General features: G+C 36.8%; 1 protein-coding gene across 1 annotated transcript in view; it reads right to left on the reverse strand.

Annotated features, from left to right (window-relative positions):
- Positions 1-17,791, reverse strand: part of LOC141298231 (src kinase-associated phosphoprotein 1-like) — a 36,437-nt gene extending 18,646 nt beyond the window's left edge. Inside the window, exons 1-5 of the mRNA XM_073828740.1 lie at positions 17,581-17,791; positions 16,743-16,848; positions 16,063-16,088; positions 15,747-15,863; positions 337-417 (exon numbers count right to left, since the gene is read on the reverse strand). Coding sequence (XP_073684841.1) covers positions 337-417; positions 15,747-15,863; positions 16,063-16,088; positions 16,743-16,848; positions 17,581-17,620 — 370 coding nt within the window. The 5' untranslated portion in view covers positions 17,621-17,791. The remainder of the gene's footprint in view (positions 1-336; positions 418-15,746; positions 15,864-16,062; positions 16,089-16,742; positions 16,849-17,580) is intronic.
- Positions 17,792-22,681: the final 4,890 nt, after the last annotated feature.

Consider the following 22,681-nt stretch of genomic DNA (forward strand, 5'->3'; position numbering starts at 1 on the left):
CTTTGCGCAAAATTAGCAAACGATACACTGAAACAAAATAAACAGAACCTTAACTTTTGCCTTGGAATCGAGGAATCGATTCTTTTTGGAATCGATTCCAAGCCCGACTTACTACCTTTCTGAGCCTTGAATGTGGAATTTGCATTGCAGTCTGTGCAGGGTCAGAAAGCTCTCAGATTTCATCCAAAAAAAATTTAATTTGTGTTCCGAAGATGAACAAAGGTCTTACGAGTTTGGAACGACATGAGGGTGATTAATTAATCACAGACTTTTTATTTTTTGGGGTGAACCATCCCTTTAAGTGACTTATAACGCTATAATTTTAAAGACTCCTACCACGTCTCTTCTTCTCCAGGTAGCCTTGCTTTAGGATGTTACTCAGGTCCTGAGCAGCCACCAGAGGGATCTCTTCAAAAACTGTCAATCAGAAATCAAGGGAAATAATGTGAAATAGTGTGCTAATGTGACACATAAAATGAGTAAGTAACATATTTACTCAAACATGGAATGGAACACTTATGCTTATACAATTAAAATAATCATTAATATATATTGAAACCCACAATAATATTTAAAATATTAGTAAGCTTAATATTTATAAAATCATCATTTAGTGGGTACTTTTAATTGGGAGGTGGCTGTCCCAAACCCTAACCAATAAATTTCAACTCATGAAAATGATATTGAAATATTTTTTAAAGTATTTTTTTGATTCCTTTAAAAAGTGAAGTTTAAAAAAAAAATGTTATATTTTCTTTGTAAATTATGAAACTTTATGTAAAAAATGTGTCCTCCATTTTTCTTGTCACTACCGAAACAGTGTATGTTTTAGTCCATTGGCTGAGACTGATTTTAACTAAACCCATAAGTTATGATCACAAAATACTCCTGTGTCCTTCTCTCTTATAGCTACATGGTGAATAGATAGGTCTCATCATTTTTAGAGTAAATGTGTTCAAAATTCAAAAAAATCTTTGTGGAACTTCAAGCAATGTCACTACCGAACACCTTTTTCCTGCAATTAAGCACACTTTTTTTTAGAAGTTATTCCCTCACATTTAGTTTTTAAATGTGTACAACTGTTTAGAACAGTGCTAGCTAACCATGTGCTGATTAGCATCTTTGAGCTAGGTTCAAAAGTAACAAAACATTTGGTGGCATTTCGATAGTGACATCTTTGTTTTTTGGGTAGTTTCTCATAGAATTGTCATGTGTGTCTTTCGGTAGTAACAAAAGGGAAAACATAGCCTAATCCTTACATTTGGGGGAAATAAACAAAGTTTTAATACAGGTATGCAATTTTTTGTATTTCAGTATGGTTAAGTAGTGTTTTAGTATGCAAGTTAAAATTCTGTAATGTGATGTGGTCGCTACCAAAGCATTACTGTCACTACCGAAAATGTGCTGTTACTACGAAACGTGATGTTTAGTGAAGTTTACTGAATTATCAACTAAGATGTTATGATAGTGATTGGTTCAATGTATTTTCAAACTAATGAATCCTCAACTTTGAGATCAGTATGATCAACTTTTTGCCTTTTACAAAGAAAAATTGGATCCAAAAATACAACAAACCTCACAAATCACACTAGACATATGTGACCCTGGACCACAAAACCAGTCATAAGGTTAAATTTTACAAAACTGAGATATATACATCAATAAATAAGCTTTCCATTGATGTATAGTTTGTTAGGATAGGACAATATTTGGCCGAGATACATCTATTTGAAAATCTGGAATCTAAGGGTGCAAAAAATCAAAATACTGAGAAAATCACCTTTAAAGTCCAAATCAAGTTCTTAACAATGCATATTACTAATCAAAAATTACATTTTGATAGGTTTACAGTAGGAATTTTACAAAAAATCTTAATGTAACATGATCTTTACTTAATTTCCTAAAGATTTTTGACATAAAAGTAAAATCAATCATTTTGACCCATGCAATGTATTTTTGGCTATTGCTACAAATATACCCCAGCGACTTAAGACTGGTTTTGTGGTCAAGGGTCACATATTGTTAAAAATTTAATTATGGATTTATCTCTAAAAACATATATTTATTTACAATGTCGATGTATGCAAAATATTAATTAGTTAATTAATTAATCAATATAACCCTTCTAAGTAAATTATTATTACTGTGTTTCGGTAGTGACAAATTTGGTGAGAGGCAAATATTCCAAAACTTCCTGAAATTACAATATGAGAATTAAATGCACAATTACTAGAAATGTGTACCTCGGATATTATACAACTGCATACATACAAATAAAAACAAAAGAATTTTTTTTTTCCAAGACATTTCCAACTTTGACCTTGGACCAGTTCTGTAGAAAGGCCTATATAAAAACACACTGACGTTCAAAAAAGATTTTTTTACATTTTTGTCAGAAGTTTATTAAGATATGCTCTCTTATGTGGCTGATTTTATTTGAAACATACAATACAAGCAGTAATTGTATTAAATATTATTACAGTTATAAATAACTGTTTTCTATTTTAATATATTTGAGAATGTAATTTATTCCTGTGATGGCAAAGATGAATTTTCAGCAGCCATTACTCCAGTCTTCAGTGTCACATGATCCTTTAGAAATACTAATATCCAGATTTGAGAATTAAAAAAAAAAATAATTTCTTTAAAAATAAAATCCTTCTGACCCCCTTTTTTCCTGTCATCATAAGGTGGTATAACCTCTATGGTGTGGGGAAGAGGGAGCACACCGATAAAAACCCTGATGGCACTGCTAATATGATGACAACTGTAATAAGAATATATCAAAATGTGGCGCAGGGCTTGCTGCACTTTAATCTGCACCCACGCACCTATTTTTAGCATGTTTTCTAGGGCATGCGAGAGTGGCAGCGCAGGCGAATAATTTGCTGCAAACGGGGAAACGAGACACAAATCCTCACCCTCGCGATCCAGCTTTCATCAACTTCAAACCTCAAGAGCTAAAAGAGAGCGTAGGCGACAGGTGGGCCTCCGGGCACGCTACCAGACTTATTTAAAACTCATTTAGACACGAGCAGATGCTTCCTTCCCTGCACGCTGATGTCGATTCCTGTGGCATCTCTCCTCTTTGAGCTAAGGCTGCCATTCGATGCATAAAACAGACAGTGTTATGCAGTCAACTGTGCAGCCATCTTGTCATTGGAAAAAAAATGTCAGAAGAACAACGATAAGCGCAACAGCTTGGAGAATCTAATGCCTCTATAAATAAGACTCAGCTCATCAAACGCACCCAGTCTGCGTGACATCACCATCAAGCTCTGTAGCCCGCCATGTTACGTGTCCAGTTTATCAGACAGATGACCATCTCGCAAAGGAGACCTTTGACCCTCGCTCACATTCACGAACACACGTGAGCCTTTTCTGTATAGACGGTCACATCTACGTCGTCATAAATACGACTGAACTACACAGTGTTTGTCAAGGGTAAGTTGATGTATCATCTGAAAAAACCGAGGCCCCGGTCCAGCCACTTCTCTGTTCATTTTTCTCTTTGTGCGCTTTCGTCCCGACACCTTTTACTCCCCTCATCCATCCACATCCCCCTCTGTTCATTTATCTAAAAGGTCAAGCCCCGGTAATAGTTCAGAATAAACAGAAGAAATGTGAGAACGGCGTACAATTAACAGTCTCTCTAATCTTCAGACACCTACTGACAACCTTCTTCCTCAGGCCTTGCTGTCTGACCCCATGGTGCGGTCAGAGACTTAAGCAATGGCAAAATGAATGGCGAATTTGTGTTCAGTCATTCTTCACAACCTACGACCTGCCTTTCTGAGGAAACCAAACAGTGGGCGTTTCTGGCCAGTCACTGTATTCGTGATTCTTCCACAGGGTAGCAGTGTAACCAAACATTTCACCTACAGAAAAAATGGCATGTTTTTCTATTCTGAACTGTCTCCAAGGAAACCCAAGATTCTGATTGGCCGAACAGACGCAACATTTAACTTCAGTCATTTCCTTCAAACCAATCAGAGCTTGATATATTTAAAGCCACAGAGGAGAAAAAGCTGCCAAAAAGGCAGGGAGTTACATTTCTGCCTGTTTCTTACATTGTCAGTTTTCTTAAATTCTACATGTTTTTTTCTAAACATGCACATTTGAAACCATCATAAACAAAATCATTTACCTCTGTAGAACTATTAAAGTGACATAAAAAATGCACGTGGCACCGGATTTTCATTTCGCCTATAAATTGCATTTTTAATTATTCAGAGCAGTGAGATTTCTTAACTCTCACCCCTTGCATTCTCCCTCCTTAATTAGCATAAGTCCAATCATTTCCATTTAAACGTGCTGTGGATGTTTATGAATATTTCAGGGTGTTACATCACCATCGTTCTCAGAGGCTTTGTGCTGTTTAGCCTTTTCTGACTTCATTTATTTTATTTTATTTCCTCATGTTGTTTGTTATCACAAAGTATTCAAAGACAAAAATGGAGCGTCAAAAAAAAAAAAAGCATACATCAGAGTGCTTATACATTTAGTTTTCGCCAAGCAGACGTCCAATTCCAAGCTTGATTTCGTCAGCAGAGGCACACAAAAACAATGAGATGTGGAGAGAGGAGAAAGAGAGCGACACAAAGCTAATGACTTTCCTCCAGGCGCTCTCCTAGACGCTTTGTGGTGATGCATGGCACGGCCTCTGCGATGTGGCAGGGCGAGATTGGTGGAGTGAGGCATTGAGCGTGCCACGCAGAGGGACGTTCATCAGTGCCACGGCAGCAGGAGAGCAGCGACTGATGCCACGAGAGGAGCTCGGCGGGATATGGGAGAACCGAGAGATGGCCGGCCCAGCCTCCCTCCCCCTCCTTCTGCAACATGGAGGTAGGCACAGCTCCAGGTCACACTACTCCTATCACTCCACAGCACACCGCCTGCCACCACCAATGGGCTGCTGTGTTTACTCCTCACGGACTCATTCAGCAGAGAACCCTTTTGTAACAATGACATGGAAAAATTTGACAGCGAGAGCAGCAGGTCTCAAATGAGCGGCGAACAAACAACCTCATATACTATTTAATTAATTACCGTTCGTCATAAGCTCATATCAGGTATTCATATCGTATAATAAAGCTGGGCTCTGTGCGCATTTAACATCCGCACCAACACGCATTAATACTGTGCTCACAGGTGATGTTATGAGCACAGCAGGTGATCCAGCTATAAAAATCTGATTGATGCTGTAATGATCCGAGGAAGTTAATGTAAAACACCATTAAATAGCATCACAGTTGAGTGGCTATGAGTCAATGACAGGGCACAGTCAGCAGTGACAGATGCAAAGGCCTGTCACAAGACACAAATGAGGCAAAATGTAGATTTATGTACACGTTTAGGTTTGTTGTCATTCTTTGCTAAATACCTGACAAAGGTCGGATAATTAAAATTATACAGTTAAACCAAAATTTATTCAGACATCTTCTACATTTCTCACATTATCACAGTTTATTCACTATAGTTCACAAAAAGGGTGATAAAGTATGAGTTAAACTGTGTCAGAACAAATTCATCTTGATAATGTCAGATAAAAAGGTATGTCACGGATTACAACCAACCAAAAAGTCAATCAATACTTTGTTGACCAATTACTAAGCAATGCTTAATTTTTTTTCAGTCTGTGGTGTAAAAAGGTCGCATTAGCAAATAAGCAAAACATGGTCAGGTCAAGGTGTCTGAATAATTTTACTCTTAGTCAGAAGATTTTTTTGGTATAGTATGTCAGTTTACTTTATTTTGCTATGCTCACTTACATTACATGAACTACAGAGTCCTGCAACCACTAGTAAAAAAATATATAAAAAATTATGTCTGGTATCTGAATAATTTTTGGTTTGACTGTATATTTTAAATAATATGCATGTTTTTTTTCTCTTCTCTGTTTGTCATTTCTAATTATCAAAATGCATATAACTGATCAAATTATTAAATATCTTGGGAAGATTGCATGTCTAGATTTGCATTACATTTGCATACTGAGGCATTCCGTTGTAATGCACCAAATTTTACAAATAGGAATACACTGAATTTTCATGTTACAGCTGATATCCGTTATATCCGTTGTATACTAATTTGTGACCCTGGACCAATTTTAAGTAGCACAGGTATATTTGTAGCAATAGCCAAAAATACAATGTATTGGTCAAAATTATTGTTTTTTTGTTTATGCCAAATATCATTAGGATATTAAGTAACGATCATGTTCCATGAAGATATTTAGTAAATTTCCTACCTTAAATATATCAAAACTTAATTTTTGATTAGTAATATGCATTGCTAAGAACTTAATTTGGACAACTTTAAAGGTAATTTTCTCAATATTTAGATTTTTTTTTGCACACTCAGATTCCATATTTATAAACAGTTGTATCTCGGCAAAATACTGTATTATTTATTCGGCTTTCAGATGATGTATAAATCTCAATTTCAAAATTTGACCCTTATGACTGGTCTTGTTGTCCAGGTTCACATTTGTCAAAATAAATAGAATTATTTTTTATTTTTAATGCTACAACTGAATTGTACTGAATGTACAGTATGAAAATGAATATTAATTTCGATGACATTTAAGAGTTTTATTAAATTACTAGCATGTATATTAAACATATACACACGCAATATTGATCAATTAAAAAAAAAAATCCAATATCAAGCAATAAGCCAAAAAGACAAGTACACATACAATACATATACAGTACACAAACAGCACAAGAAATCTGCATCAGATCGATGCCCTATCCATGACTCCCAGTTACGCGCCGTGTGCACGGGACGCACAGGCCTGTGGCTGACCTCCGTGTGAACCTCAGAGATGAGGTGAAACAGAAGGCACGAAGGTCCCTGGGGGGCTGAGGGGAGAGGCAGGGGAGGAATGCTGATCAGGGAGAGATGGAGAGACCGGAATTACTGCGCTCTCCTGTACAGCACTTGATTAGAAAAAAGGAGCACTCCGAGCATCCTTAACCCCCCTGTACTGCACACCAATACGCAAACTGCACACAGAGAACAGCAAATTGACACATTTTTCCTCATTAACGGCAAAGGCAGTGGCCTCTGTGCGATGCCTGCGCATAGCAAACATTAGGAGGGTGAGAAAAAAGAAGGAGAGGCATTAGGGAGGGGGGAGCGAAAGACTGAACGAGAGAGATCCCTAGGTGAATGGCTCAATTGAACATCACCTCTCTAAATTGTCCTTAACAAGAACTGATTCGATTTGAATGAAAAGGATCTGTTATTCACAACATGAGACCTGAAATCATGCAGCCCCTGAACAGTTTTGCAGTATTACTTATTATTTACAAGATTCCAGGACGGACCTTTAGCCGGCCTCTGTTTAAATGCGCAATTGTGGGCTTCACACATGATGTGGGAAACCATTTAGCATGCTTTAGTGCCACAACATTGTTCCTTTACTGACGAGCCGCACCGTACAAGAGGAAAATTTATAGTCTGGCAATGAGCAGGGAAAGCAAAGGGGGTCCTCCGCCAGAGCTCCAGAGACCAGAGCTCTATAAATTTTACCCCCATATATTATGACATCCATTCAAAAGTTTAACTGCAAATACTATAATCCTGAGATGGCAGAGAGGTGGACTGGGGTGCGACAGCCAGAGGAGATATGACTCCAAAGCTGTGGCATCATCACACATGGACGCAAAGAAAAATGAGCTCGGCGAGATGTGGAAATATACTTAAAATTGTGGAGCTGAGGCATGAGAAAGCCTGGAATTCGGTGCCGACGGTTATATCCAATTCACAAAGAAAAATTAACTAACTAAAAATGAATATACCATAAAAATGAGTGTGTGTTTATTTCAACAAGAATTATAGGCAGGTCCCTATTTTGTGTTGTTTTAATAAATGCTACAAAAATGAAAATTGTTCATTTATTTTACACAAGAAACTAAAACTGACTAGATATACAGATCTTTATCTAACACCTTTGTATTTAACAAAAATTAAGATGAAAACTACTTACATTGTGGCATTAAATGCCTTTGAGTGCATAATTCAGGCAAGCATTTGTTATTTATTTAATTCTTTTTTAAATATTGCATTGCTGCTGCTGCTGTTTCTATTCACTGTTCAATATAATTTTGGATCCATTTACAAGACACTCTGTCACAAGCGAATGTTTTGAATGTGGGGAGAAATTGAGACATTCCTATAAGGGAAGAAAAAAAAGGCTTGAGATGGGGAGTGTTGGATTTCGGAAAGAATTGTAAAAGCAGTTTAACCAATTAGAAAATAACTTCAGTGCTAAATTATATGCCCACCACCCTCCAGAGGTGACAGTGCAAGTTGTAAGTCTGTACAAATATAAGGGATTTACAGGACCAAAAAAAAGGAGGTAAGGATGTATCATTTTTCCTGTCTTATAACTGGATTGGATCATGTTAATGGATGTTAAATAACTGTTATCATTTAATAAGCAGTTAATTTTGTTTTATTTAAAATATAGCATCACACAGCTTTTAATTTATATGTTTTTAAAAAATAGGCCTATATTAAAAATATATATAAAAATATCATGGCTAACCAGACGGGTTTTTAACAGTCTATTTCAACTGGACCCAAAGATTTCACAGAATGGGACAGAAGGCTACATTTAGGCTGTTTTTTTAGGCATTTCTCCTGCATTCGTTTCCAATTTTAAATGCTAAAAAATTTATATCCACGTTTTCTCGTACTTGACACTAATTTTAAAACAAAATATATTATAATGCTAGTCTCCGTATTGCAGCTGATATCGATTTAATTGATTTAAATTAGCCTATATGATTTCACATGTTCACTTCGACTGTAAATAATATATAAACAAACATTAAAAATGTTAAATAATACTACTAGAAACTTCCGCTGTCTTATATGTTTGTTTTTAAGGTTTTCTTTGAGCAGTTTTGATACAAGAACGATGAAATATGCCAGAGGACACGTGTCGACTGTCTGCGGACGGCAAATCAAGATTCATGATATCGAGCATCGATCACATGAGGAATGCAGTACGGTCGTAAAGTTTGACGTGTTTGTTAACGCTCACATACATGTGTGCCACACAGGTATTTATGGCCGTCTGATAAACTCCAGAAAACTGCTATTGTGGGTCTGTTTTATTTAACAGAGAATGAGTGAGAGAAAATCATCAGATTTCGCATTTCAGAATAACACGAAATTCGATAGTGCTAAGTGATAGCTTAAAGTGTCGTTTAGTTTATAGTCTATAAAACGTGTAAATATCAAGAGAATTGCAGTAGTTTTAGTCCACCAGGGGGCGCGTGATAAGTGAAAGTGAATGGTTTCTTCAGAGTGCTCTCTGAAGGAAACTGAACTTCGACAACACTGACTGATATGAAATAATTCAATATATAGCTATAAAACATACATAAAACGTCAAAGCAGAATCTTAACATCTAACAGAACATAGTCTAACGAATAGATTTTAAATGACATCCTAATAAAAATAACAGTAGCTAATAACATTTCTCCATGTTTCTCACAAATGTTATATTTAGTGTGTGTTTAGGCTTATAGGATATATCTCGATTTGTCAGGTTTTAACAAATCCCTTTCTCGTAAGCCTATAACTATAGACACCGATCACATTTAAAACTTTTTTTACATTTATTAATTTATTCTGTTAACTTAAAGATTATAACTCGTGAACCGGGATAAGACATCACAAAATATTATTTTATTTTAGTAGGCTATTTGTAAATTGAATTAGCCTAAATAATATATGTATAAATACATATAGCTTAAAGGCCCATATTAGGCTATAAATATAAATTATAGGCTATATATGTATTATTATTATACACATTGTTTATACAATTGAGAATTTAGGTCCTCCGAATAATTATTTTTAATGCTAGAAAATTCCATCAGTGCCGTTATTTACAACATTCCTTAATATAACCTAACTAACTATCATTTTGTGAAACATCGTTCGTTTCCAAATATAATCATATTTTTAATACTTTAGCTTTTTCGAAGGTTATATTGTTACGCGATTTTCGGATTCTCTCATTTTTGAGAAATTAGTTTCGAGTTAAATAAGCATTTTCATTCGGTATAGGCCCGTATACATATGTCAGAACTATATTCAAGAAGCAAAGCGAACAATTCACATTTGAAATACTTACTAAACATCTTTATAGTAATTTGGGTACAAATGTTGTCTTTGTGGATTTCTGTATAGGTCTACAGTGCAGAACCGCTCGTGTCCGTCAGTAAATAAATAGTGAGTTCAAAGGCTTCAACTGCTAAATGGTAAAACTACAAGAGCCAACAGTTACACATCTGTAATCTTAATCCAGCCATATATGAGCAATGTCCTCTTTATAAAAATAAAACTTGTGCTTTATTTTAAATAATTTATTATATACACAACACAAATCTGGAGACAATTTTCCACCTTATGCTACTCTTTAAAATTTAGGAGAGCAGGATAAGTTAACTTGAAGTGTTTTTATTGGCTCAAGATTGCTTATGGATTGCAGCCAGGCATTGTTGTAACAAAAAATCACTTCACGGAAAATCCTGAAGTTGTGATAACATCAAGAGGATTTTTCGGTCGTATCATATCAAGGCCCTGCCAGTCATCATGAAAATGATTTGGTTCGGTGGTTACCGATGGTTGTGTTTTATCACACACACTGCAGTAATGTGCATTTCCAGGCCAGAAATCTCCTGAACTTAAATATAGTCTCTCACTCGTGAAGCTCCTTACTCAAATTCAGAGCCATGTGGAAGAAAAACTCTTTTATGATTATTACATGTTTCAACACTCAATTTGAAACATATGGTAAATTAGGCAATTAGCATAATATTTTCCATTTTGGACAGATAAATGATACCTACACAGGCTGACAAATCATAGGGTAGAAAGATGTTTCATGGAAAAATGGTTTGTCTGGTCAGTTTAAAGATGTGAAAACATTCCAAATGCTGCTTTAGAACAGACCTCAAAGAGTCAGAAACGTCAAATGGATTATGTCAGCAAATACAAAGACAAAAAAAGAAGTTCTTAACCAGCGAATGTTCATTTCTATGTGAAAACACTCCACAAATGCCCTTGTGAAACAAAAGCATTTGTGACCCTGGAACACAAAACCAGTCATAAGGGTAATTTTTTTTTAAATCTAGATTTATATATCATCTGAAAGCTGAATAATTGAGCTTTCCATTGATGTATGGTTTGTTAGGATATAACAACTATTTAAAAATCTGCAATCCGAGATTGCAAAAAAATCAATATACTAAGAAAATTGCTTGTAAAGTTGTCCAAACAAAGCTCTTAGTAATGCATATTACTAATCAAAAGTTAAGTTTTGATACATTTACGGTAGTAAATTTACAAAATACACTCATGGAATATGATCTTTACTTAATATCCTAATGATTTAAAATAATAATTTTGACCCATACAATGTATTGTTGGCTATTGCTACAAATGTACCCATGATGCGACTTACGACTGGTTTTGTGGTCCAAGGTCACATTTGTAAATATTAAGAAAGCAACAGACCGTTAACTAAGGGCAAATCTGCATTTAGCTAAAACCAAAAAAGACACACAGAAGAAGACATTTAAACAGCACTCCCTCCCTGTGGGTGTACAGGCGAACACACCTACACACGCTTTCATTTGTTTCCCAATGAAAGCATCAGGCCACCTGGGCCTTGCATCGAAACTTCATCAATCTCCAGAAATGGAATCCAGTGGAGAGAAAAATCAAATTCTCATTTGCAAGATGGGTAAGGGGGAGAGGAGAGAGAGAGAGAGAGAGAAAGAGAGCTGGAGGTACCTGGGAAGGCTAACCTCTAGCTGAACCCACAGCATTGAATCGTTTTGCCATTTGTCTGCGATACTGACAAGCTGCAAAGAAGATTAGACACTCAAGGTTGTGACTTCCTATTCTGCTTATTTCATCCTTTGCAAATCATGAAAGACTTCCTCTCCTCACCCACAGTAACTTTTACTAGACCGAGACGTATTATATCGAACACAGAAGCAATATTTTCCTAACCAATGAAAGAAAACGCATGATGAATATAGTGATGTACGCTCTGTTGACTCATCATTGCACAATGAATAGGGCGACTGACAATGATATGACATTAACAATTGAAAATCTCCTCCGAATGATCAGCATACTGGGCAGGAGGAAAAGTGAGAGCGCGTTTGGGTGAAACAGTGAAATTACAAACGAGCGAGAGACCGAGCGAGCGAGAGCAAATATCAGCATTTTTTGCAGCATCGTAGCCTTCTGAGAGGGAGGTGAACTTTTGAACCCGCATGGCAGAAGCAGCGATGCACTGAGGATGCTCGGCTCTAATATGTGTCTATTTCAATTAATTAATGCGAAGGGAAACAGAGGGTGGGAAAACGACAGCGCAGAGGAAAGATGGTGTCATCTTTGCCGAAGTCATTTAACGTGCCCTATGAAGCCTGCCAATGCCTCATACTTTACTCTTTCTAACCGTAGCAGAATATTAATTGCGATTGGAGGAAATTAATGGATGATTACTAGAATGGATGGAATGGATGGTTCAGCCAGTGAAACTTTATTTGAACTGTGTGTTGCTATGGCAGCTGAGGTCAATAATGTAGACTCAGTTGCCCTAGACAGAGTTCAGACAGGTCACCAAATGACCAGAACAAGACCCAGGGGTCAAAAGTTTACTGTAGGGAGGAAGAAACACTCAAAGTGTATGGAGTTAAGAGGCTACGTGGATGAGTACCAGCTGACGGCGACTTAAACGCTGAGGTCATGTAAGGTGTTTACAATCACAGGACTTCACCTCGGTGTGGCCACATGCCACTGCATTAGGATAAATGTGACCCTGGACCACAAAACCAGCCATAAGAGTACATTTTTAAAACAAGCTGAAAAAACAAGCTTTGGCTGAGATAAAATCTGGAATCTGAGAGAGGAAAAAAATCTAAAAATCTAATCAAAAATTAAGTTTTGATATATTTATGGTAGGAAATTTACAAAATATCTTCATGGAACATATTATATTATAGCTTAATATCCTGATGATTTTTGGCATAGAAGAAAAATTAATCATTTATTAATCAATGGCTATTGCTACAAATATACCTGTACTACTTAAGACTTGTTTAGTGGTCCTGGGTCACAAATATGACAAAATGGGGCTGCCAGACTTCAGAGCTTGACTAAAATCCTTGACAGTAACCGTGATGATGACGAAAATGAGATTTGCTTGTTAGGCTGGTCACTTTAGTTGGCAACGGGTCGCTTAATTGCCGAGCTAAAATGTCTTTTTCATTGATGCGAGCTCTTTTTGGACTCTCCAGAGATTCATTACAACAATCAATTTCCTAACCAACACAACCATTAATTTAGAAGCTGTAAGATCTTGAGGAAAAAAAAATCAAATTTACATCTTGATGATCTAATTTGCGATAAAGAAACAACTTAACTCTGAATCCTTGGCCTTTCTGATTGGCTTCTCCGGCTTTGCCTGTAGAGCTGTGGTGGGGTAAGATAACAGGAACGAGAGGGGCTTTTGTTTCTGGACATAAATCAAGTCAGTGCACACAAAGAGCCCAGAGCATGTGCAGCCTTTGATAGGACATGCATTGATATTAGCCTCTTAAACACACAAACTCCTGTCAGGCTGACAAACCATACACCTTTTCTGCTCTATTTGTTATTATTACTAAAATGACTGGTGGATTGGGGTCTTGTGTGTGATGTTTTTATCATTTTAGCCATCACCGCTAGCTTATCTACCACTCAGGGCATTCAGAGTGATACGAATGTTTCTTCTTTCTCCAACTTTTGCATTTCCTAAACTTGACCTGGCAAAATATCCACCCCGCTGTGAGGCTCCTCCTGCCCTGGGCTTCTCTCATCCTCGGCTGCAGGGCTGCTGTCATCCAGACGAGGCTGCAGGCACGGTGGGGTCAACCGTGCGGTCTGCGGGTGAAACTCAGTTCACATTACCATACAGACAGGGGCCCTGACAATAGAGCGCCCATCTGTTCCTGTCAGCTATAACAAATCTAGTGTCAAACCTCCCTCTGGAGACAGGGAGGCAGCGCTGGCTAAATGAAATAACACTGACTCCTCCCATCGACGAGTCAACTGCTGCCTCGTCCTCCAGTCAGGTTAGAGCACAAGCAGACACAGTCAATTTCCCTTCCTCACACAGGCGGGCATGTGACATCACCGAGCGAGTAACGGTGCAAGAATTGAATGCCTGAACTATATTTACCCTCTGCTACAATGGGGTAAATTTGAAAATATCAGCATGCAAGGACACCAACTCATTCATATCACATATGCATTTTGTTTTTCATTCACTCGAGCTAAGTAAAAAAAAAATAAAAAGAAGAAGGGCTCTTAGCATAGAGTGCCTTTATTGAATAAAAGGCAAATGAGAAAACAAACCAAATCTCAATTGCTGAAAAAGGTGCACATTTCAATCTTAATCTCTCTAATTTCATATGCTCCGAAATGCTCTCCCGCTCAAATTCCAAATGTCCTCTCGTAGGGTTTGATGTGAGATTCCCAACTGGTGAACTAAACATGAACCCTGAACTGCACTTGCCCTTGCTGGTCATTATCTTTATTGAAAGAGCGACATGATGCGAATCTTCTTCGAGTTACTTCTCTTTGACTTATATGCCTTTTCCGGCAAAGAAGCGAATCAAAGGAGCACATCCAGGTTTGACCCCTTTTGTTGCTAAATTACAAACAACATATAAAATAAATGGCACGATGGAGTATTCATTTTTACCAGGGTGGTGAGAAGTTTCGTGTCAGTGAACAAGAAGGCGCATTCAAGATGAAAACAATAATTTATGGCTTTTACAAATAGCAATGGCGAAGCCTGACACTTTTTTTTCTGTTCAATCAGAAAAAAAAAACAAAATAAAAAAAATCTAGCAAATAAATAAAAAATGAGAGAAAACGAGATCTGATTTCTCTTTGCCGGTCACTAGAGATCAATGCTATTGACTTGAATGTCCCTTAATTATTTTCTTTTAGCTTTTTCTGCAAAGCTGCAGGCTTTTGATCCCTCTGAGAAAATTGTCAGTTGTATGATGAGTGATAAAGAAGAGAAAATGGATAAAACGCCCCTCAGGTACAGGGTTGAGTTTCAAGACCAGCTGGTTATAGCGAAGCCAGGATGATCAGTCACAGATCATGGCCCGAAGCAACAGCAAACTGCCCATTTTAGTAAAAAAAACAATCAGCAGACACAAAACACAGATTTTGGGACATTTTCAATCTGTGGCACATCCTGTTTTTCCCTCTCTTTAAACTTTTGTTCCTGTTCACGTTTTTCAAGGCTATACAAGTGTAAATATACTTGGTGTCAGAAGGACAAGAAAGCTAACATTTGGACACCATTGTTAAACACAGGCAAACATGCCACGGCTTAACCCCCAAGAACCTCAGCGTCCAGCTCGCCTGCCACTAGAGGGAGCGCTTCGTCTCTTTTGTATGGAGGGTAAAGACCACCCTCTCATTCCCCCTCCACACACTTCTCAATGCCAGCAGCAGAGTTCTGGGAATCCACTAGAGGGTGATCTGTTACCAAACACCTCCACTGGGGTATTTCATCACTACCAGTGAAACCCCCACAACATGAAATGTGCTAAAGATGCTTTAGACAAGTTTCCTGTCTCAACTTATCACATCTTACATGCATTAGACATATGAGTAAACATGCTCATCTGCACAAACTCACGTTCAGTAGCACCTTCCTCCTGGTAGTCAGAGGCCACTGACATATCATCTGAGGGGGCAGAGCGTCCCAGACTGGAGCTGCGGTTGTCATCTGAACTATCCTCAAGATTGGATTCAACTAGGATAAAAAACAAAAATCAAGAACTTTATCAAAGTAGAAACTTTGTGGAGTTAATTCAACCTATATACGTAAAATGAAAATGCTGTGGGAGGAAACCGGCTTGTTTTCTAAAGAACCATTGTTCGGGGAAAGTCAGAATCTGAACGGAAATCTCGGTGAGCAATTAATTAGAATCATGAAACAGCTGTTCACTTACATCTGTGGGGGAATTCTTGTGGGTGTCTGCAAAAGAGGATTTAAAAATGCTTTTAGAGAACAACATCTTGTAAAGAGTAAAATAACCTCCTAAACAAATGGGCTTCACAATTTTAATAAAAAGGATTACTGTATAATAACTTAGGTCATGAAGTGGTTTGCACTGTTCCACTATTTTTCTTAGTCTACATAAACATTTCTGATCTGCAATGAAAGGCGTACTACAGATTCTAAAAGAATCGAAGAGGCGTTGGATTGATAGCAGGATGAGTATCTGTGTAAACACATGCATCTGTAAAGCAGAGCATTGCAGCGTTTGCAAATGATGCAATGACAGCTAAGTATTCATGTAACCCAGTGCTGAAGAAAAAAAAAGTACGCTTGGTCTCCTTGCAAACACCTTGTTTCAGCACAGCAAACCACAAAACCACTCCAACGCTGTAAAGCGCTGTAATTGTACTCCTTGCCTCTTAAAAGACAACAATAGAAGAACTGTGCAATTTGCTTCCTGTCTGGTTAACTGTTGTGTTTCATTTGTAGCTCAACTGGGAGCACGGATACTCAAGCTGTGAATAATTTGCTTCAAAAAAATTACTTTTTGTACAGTACAAAATGGAAGGAGCAAGTATGTGTCAGCTCTGATAGTTGCACATGAATAAAACATACTGTGACATCCCTCACCTCTTTTGGATGAAATTAAAATTTCGCAGGAGAATTTCCCTGGCCTCTCGAGCAGGAATACTAAGATTCTCATCCTGGAGTATTTCAAAAACAAACAGCTCACAGTCTGAAAAAAAAAAAGATGAAACAACATTTAGTCTGTTTGTAATATACAAACACGAGCAAGCAATAATGACAAATAAAAAGTCAATGTAAATATTTTTGCTCAAGAACTAGCACACAAAAAATTTAAAAGCATGTGGAAAGAGGAAAAATCTGACCGTTAACTCATGTGTTATTGCTACTCAATAGAGCATGTTATGAAATATGCGAAGAATTGTTCTGTTCATGCAAATGTCACAGGCGTCAGAAAGTGCAGATGACAATAGTCATCCTGTCTGTGTGTCAGAACAGAGATAACATCTCCTGATGGCATCATTCATGCAGTGCCATTTTGTACAAAATGTTTTACTCTAGAGCAAACAAAGCAAAGCTTAATAAATAAAAAGAGAAAATAAAACTAATGAAACAATAAAATAGACTGTAGTCAAGGTTTAAGAGCATAAACCACAGTTTGTTTACAAAGAAATGGCAAACTAACTCTAACTTGTGAAAGTGCATTAGCTGCAGACACTTGCAATTCTTCTGAAGAAAAATGTTTTTTGAATTCCCATTAAAAATAATCAAAACAAGCTATTTTATAATAAGTTGACACATTTTTTTAATTCAAATGTCACAGGTTACCCTAATAACAAAAACTATAATGACAAACTATACTAATATAAATAGGTACATAGCCTAATATATATTTTAAGCATATTGAAAAAAATTCACAACAAAATGAAACAATGGAGAATACCTCTTAATAGTTGTCTGATGTCATCAACAACCGTCCCCATCTCTTACTCTCTGAGTAAGACTCCAACAGAAATAAAGGCTAATAAAATATGCTGATGTTAACAATTGAAGGTCAAAGAAATTCTGAATGAACTTGTTGGTCACTTGTCATCCCACAATACGAATTCACCTGTGAAATAAAAAGGAATTGAAAGAGATATCCACACACACGAACCGTTTCGCGAAGCGAAGAAGAAGAGGAAGTGCAAGCACATTGTTGTGAAAATGAAACGAGGGTAAAGAGGTGTAGGCGAACTACTTTGTGACACACTGATTTGAGTCTGAAATTAAGGTCAAATTAATTTCTAAATATTGCTACTTTGCCATACTTTAATTTTTACACTATCCACCCAGTTAAAACACAATTGAGTACACCGTTTTCAATTTGCTGTCATCGCTTTAAGTGTTTTCGTTTACAACGATTTAACAGCACGGGCTGAGATCAAAACCGCTGCAGCTCTTTTTAATCTCATTGTTTGCCCTAACTACTTTCTCACATCACAACCATCGATCATGACTACACCATCGGGGTCTGATGTGCAAGTAGTGGCCATGTTTTCTCCACCTTGAAAGATACTAAATGTTTACAGAAGGTAGGCCTACGGAAGTTAGTTTGCTTAAATGATCGTTGTGTTGGTCGAGTCAAGTGCGTCTACTGAAATATTAGCATTTTATGCTAACGTTTACGACTTCATTCTTTTTAAAACGGGCGAGCCAATCGTAACACATCCGCCCCAGGGCTACGGGTACCGTTTGATATTTGGAGCAACAAAGTAGCCTACTTTAGAAATCAACTACTCACCCTAAACTGTATGACAGAACTAGTATCAAAGAGTGCTGTTGTTAATCTACCTCGCTACCGAGGTGCACCGTGACACTGACAAAGATATTTACATTTTAAATGTTTCATGATTTTATTGTGATAATCAGATTTAGCTCATTTTTTTATTAGTTAAACATTAGTTAAACAGTTCATTTTAAACTGTATATTGTCTTGCATACACACCCAGGTCTGCCCTACACTTCCTCAGTCGAATGACTCTTGTTCATGCAGTGCAGTCTCTCTGATTCATTTGCATCATATCACAAAAGCTTTTGCCTACCTTTCACAATTGTTTGCAAAATTCTGAATCAGCAGTTTGATGCTGAGAGAGCATAATGCATGTGAAAGACGAAGGACTGCATCACATTGGAGCAGCACAATCTCGGTCTTTACATTAAAGATATTACATTAATAGTTGAATTTAATCAGAGCAAGAACAATTTAATAATGTTTAGGGTAATGTATAGGCCAACTATATATATATATATATATATATTTAGAAAATGGTGATAAAATATGACAAGAACTCAGAATTAAACTGTCAGAACAAATTCATCATAGAAAGGTATGGATTGCAATCAACCAAAAATTCAGACAACTGTTATTATGACAATATTAACACAACTATCAATAATTTGTTGACCAAATACCAAGCAATGCTTAATTTTGTTCAGTCTGTGGTGTAAAAAGGTCGCATTAGCAATTAAAGAAAAAAACAATTAAGCAGGAGATGGTCAGGTCAAAGTGTCTGAATAGTTTTGGTCCCAAATTCTTCTCAATATTACTGGTAGTCTACTGTATGGATTTTTGGGTAGCATATAATATGTCACAGTTTAATTTATTTTGCTATCCTCACTTATGTAAATGAACTATTGTCCTGCACCCACCAGCAAAAAATAAATGTATATCTGTTGTCTGAATACCTTTTGGTTTGACTGTAATACATAGTTAGGGAATTCATAGTTCCGCATGAGAAAAAAAAGCTTATAAATCATACCAAATTAAGATTTTTAAAAACCAACGAAATGCTGAACGTTTCCTACCTTTCCCAAACCAACATGTGTGTGTGTGTGTGTGTGTGTGTGTGTGTGTGTGTGTGTGTGTGTGTGTGTGTACATATACCAACGTAATACTTGTAAGAAAAAAAAAGGAGAAAACAATAATTTTAAAAACGTAAAAAAAAACAATGTAACTTTTTAAGTAGACCTAGCCCTCTTTAACACTTTTAGCACAAATTTAAAAATAATAGAGTTGTTTTTATTTTTGTCTTAAAATATATATGATCATTTGAGGGATTCTCATTAGCTAAACAATTGTGCAATCAAAAAATGATTATATGTTAGATTTAATTTCATCAGAATCATCATTGCACGTGATGACTTTATGGTTCATTTTGCAGTGCATTGCGACAAACAAGTTTAGGAAAGTGCTATGGTGTATTTTCTTTCTATTTAATGTATTTGGAGAAAAGAAAATCAAGTCAAATGAAACTTTTACCCTAAGGACCTTTATACATTATACATACACTAACATAAGCCTTGCCTTTAAGACAAATGTAATAGCCTACTAGATTTTTTTTTAATGATGATTGCCTATGCAAAAGTCGTTGGCACGATGAAAGGGTGTTATGGGTTGTTTCCAGAGTATTGCTTGATGGTCGCTTTCTGGCCAGTTCAAAAGAGCTCACTCAAGTCTTTACAATGAAGATTTGATTCAACATGGCTCTAAAAACATTAGAGCTCATATTGAGTATTTTGTGATTTTTACCAGTTAGTTAGGTGTAAGGCGTTGTGCACAGGTACAGGGTGGAAGGAGATCATGAAAGAAAAACATCTGAATGGAAAAGGGGGAGAGGAATTCCAAGGAGAGGACATGACCGAATGACCCCTGCGTCACTGTCCCTGCAGCTATGGCCCCGTTGTGAAGTTAGATAGAGGAATGAGCGTGGCCCTCCACTCCAGCATGAGCACTGCCTCCTGCCTGCTGGGCACAGCCATATGAAAGGATCTTGCCTTTGTAATCCGCCCGGGATTACACCTCCCAACAATGCACAGCTGAAAGAGCGACAAAGACCCAGTATCAAACACAGGCCTGGGCTGATGAGAGGAACCTGCTATGATCTCCTACCACCAACACTGCCATCAGCGCCTCTCATCTCCCCAAGAGAGCTCTTTTAGCATTCGCCTACTCTTTTCTTCTGTCCCCTTATCTGGGAACACAGGCTTTTTTATCTCTGCATTCCTTTTCATTTGCGTTTCACTTGGGGGAGGGGCAGAACTCTGTCATCTGAGAGTCCCCCCCTTCTCAACGGCCCCGACCTGACAGAAATCACACTCCAACATGGTCACACACCCCTCGAGAGACACAGGGGTCAATATGAAGGCACTGGAACAGTTTCAGAGTTTGTCGTCTTTCCCATTATGAGATTCAATTACTATCAATCGGCTCATAATACGTTTCCTGTTAAATGGTATGAAAACATTTCGGCCCGTGCAAAGCCTTCGGCTCATCTCTGTCGCCGGTTTGACCCTTTGAACTCAGTTCTGCTCCTTGCTGCTAATTAACCTCCCCACACATGCACAAGACACTTCAGGCACTTACAGGCAGCACTTTAGTAGATGTTTGTGTGGGTGTTTAAGGACCTGTGTGGTAAATATTTCCAGAGTAGATGGGGGAAAGTATGATAGTTTGTCTAAAGGATTTCGAAGGTATCAGTGTATGTCAACACCCACATATCAATCACTGTGAACTTAGAGGAACAGTTTTCACTTACAGCTCTTGAGTAAATTCAGTTTTTAATTTTCTTATACGCAAATAGCTACCTTTTTAGTACCATTCGAAGCTGCTGAAATGGATAGTTCTGGGGACCTCTGAGCTAATGTGACCCTGGACCACAAAATCAGTCACAAGTAGCATGGGTATATTTGTAGCAATAGCCAACAATACATTGTATGGGTTAAAATGATCATTTCTCTTTAATGCCAAAAATCATTAGGATATTAGGTAAAGATCTTGTTCCATGAAGATATTTTGTAAATTTCCTACCGTAAATATTTCAGAAGTAAATTTTTGATTAGTAATATGCATTGCTAGGAACTTTATTTGGACAACTTTAAATGCCACTTTCTTAATATTTACTTTTTTTTCTTTCTTTTTTTTTGCACCCTCAGATTCCAGATTTTCAAATAGTTGTATCTCCGCCAAATAAAGTCCTATCCTAACAAACCATACATCAATGGGAATCTTATTTATTCAGCTTTATAGATAATGTATAAATCTCAATAAAAAATGACCCTTATGGCTTCTTTTTTAGGTCCAGGGTCACATATTATAAAATTATAGGTTTTCAGATAACTTATCAGAGAAGCATCTATTCTTGTGCATATGCTTAAAGGGATAGTTCACCCACAAATGAAAAGTCTGTCATCATTTACTCACCTTCAAGTTGTTCCAGGCTTTCTTGGAGTTTTTTTTCTTAAGTTGAACATAAAAGTACCCCCTTCTTGATCCCGGCTGACTTAGGGAAAAAATACTATAGAAGTCAATGAGGACCAAAAACAGTTTGATTACGCACATTTTTCAAAATATATTTATTTGTGTTCAGCAGAAGAAAGAAACTCATACGGGTTTAGAACAAGTTTAGGGTGAGTAAACAGAATTTTCATCCAAAAAAGTCATCCTTGTTCCGAAACAGTATGCATTTATTTTTTCCTGTGGCATTCAAAAGAAGATACACTACCAGTCAAAAGTTTTTGAACAGTAAGATTTTTAATGTTTTTTTTTTTATATATAATTTTCTTCTGTTCATCAAGTCTGCATTTATTTGATCCAAAATACAGCAAAATCTGTAATATTGTGAAATATTTTTTACTGTTTAAAATAAACTGCTTTCTTTTTGAATACTGTTTGAATAAAATATAATTTATTCCTGTGATTAAAGCTAAATTTTTAGCATCATTACTCCAGTCCTCAGTGTCACATAATCTATCAGAAATCATTCTAATATACTGATTTGCTGTTTAAGAAACATTTATAATTATTGTTATCAATATTTAAAATAGTTTAGTACATTTTTCAGGATTCTTTGATGAAAAGAAAGATCCAAAGATCAGCATTTATCTGAAATAAAAAGCTTTTGTAACATTATGCACTATACCATTCAAAAGCTTGGAGTTGGGGGGGAGAAATTGTAGAAATTAATTTTATTTAGCAAGGATGCTTTAAATTGTTAAAATGTGAT

Source organism: Garra rufa, chromosome 22 (genome assembly GCF_049309525.1).
Source record: "Garra rufa chromosome 22, GarRuf1.0, whole genome shotgun sequence".
NCBI classification, from domain to species: Eukaryota; Metazoa; Chordata; class Actinopteri; order Cypriniformes; family Cyprinidae; genus Garra; species Garra rufa.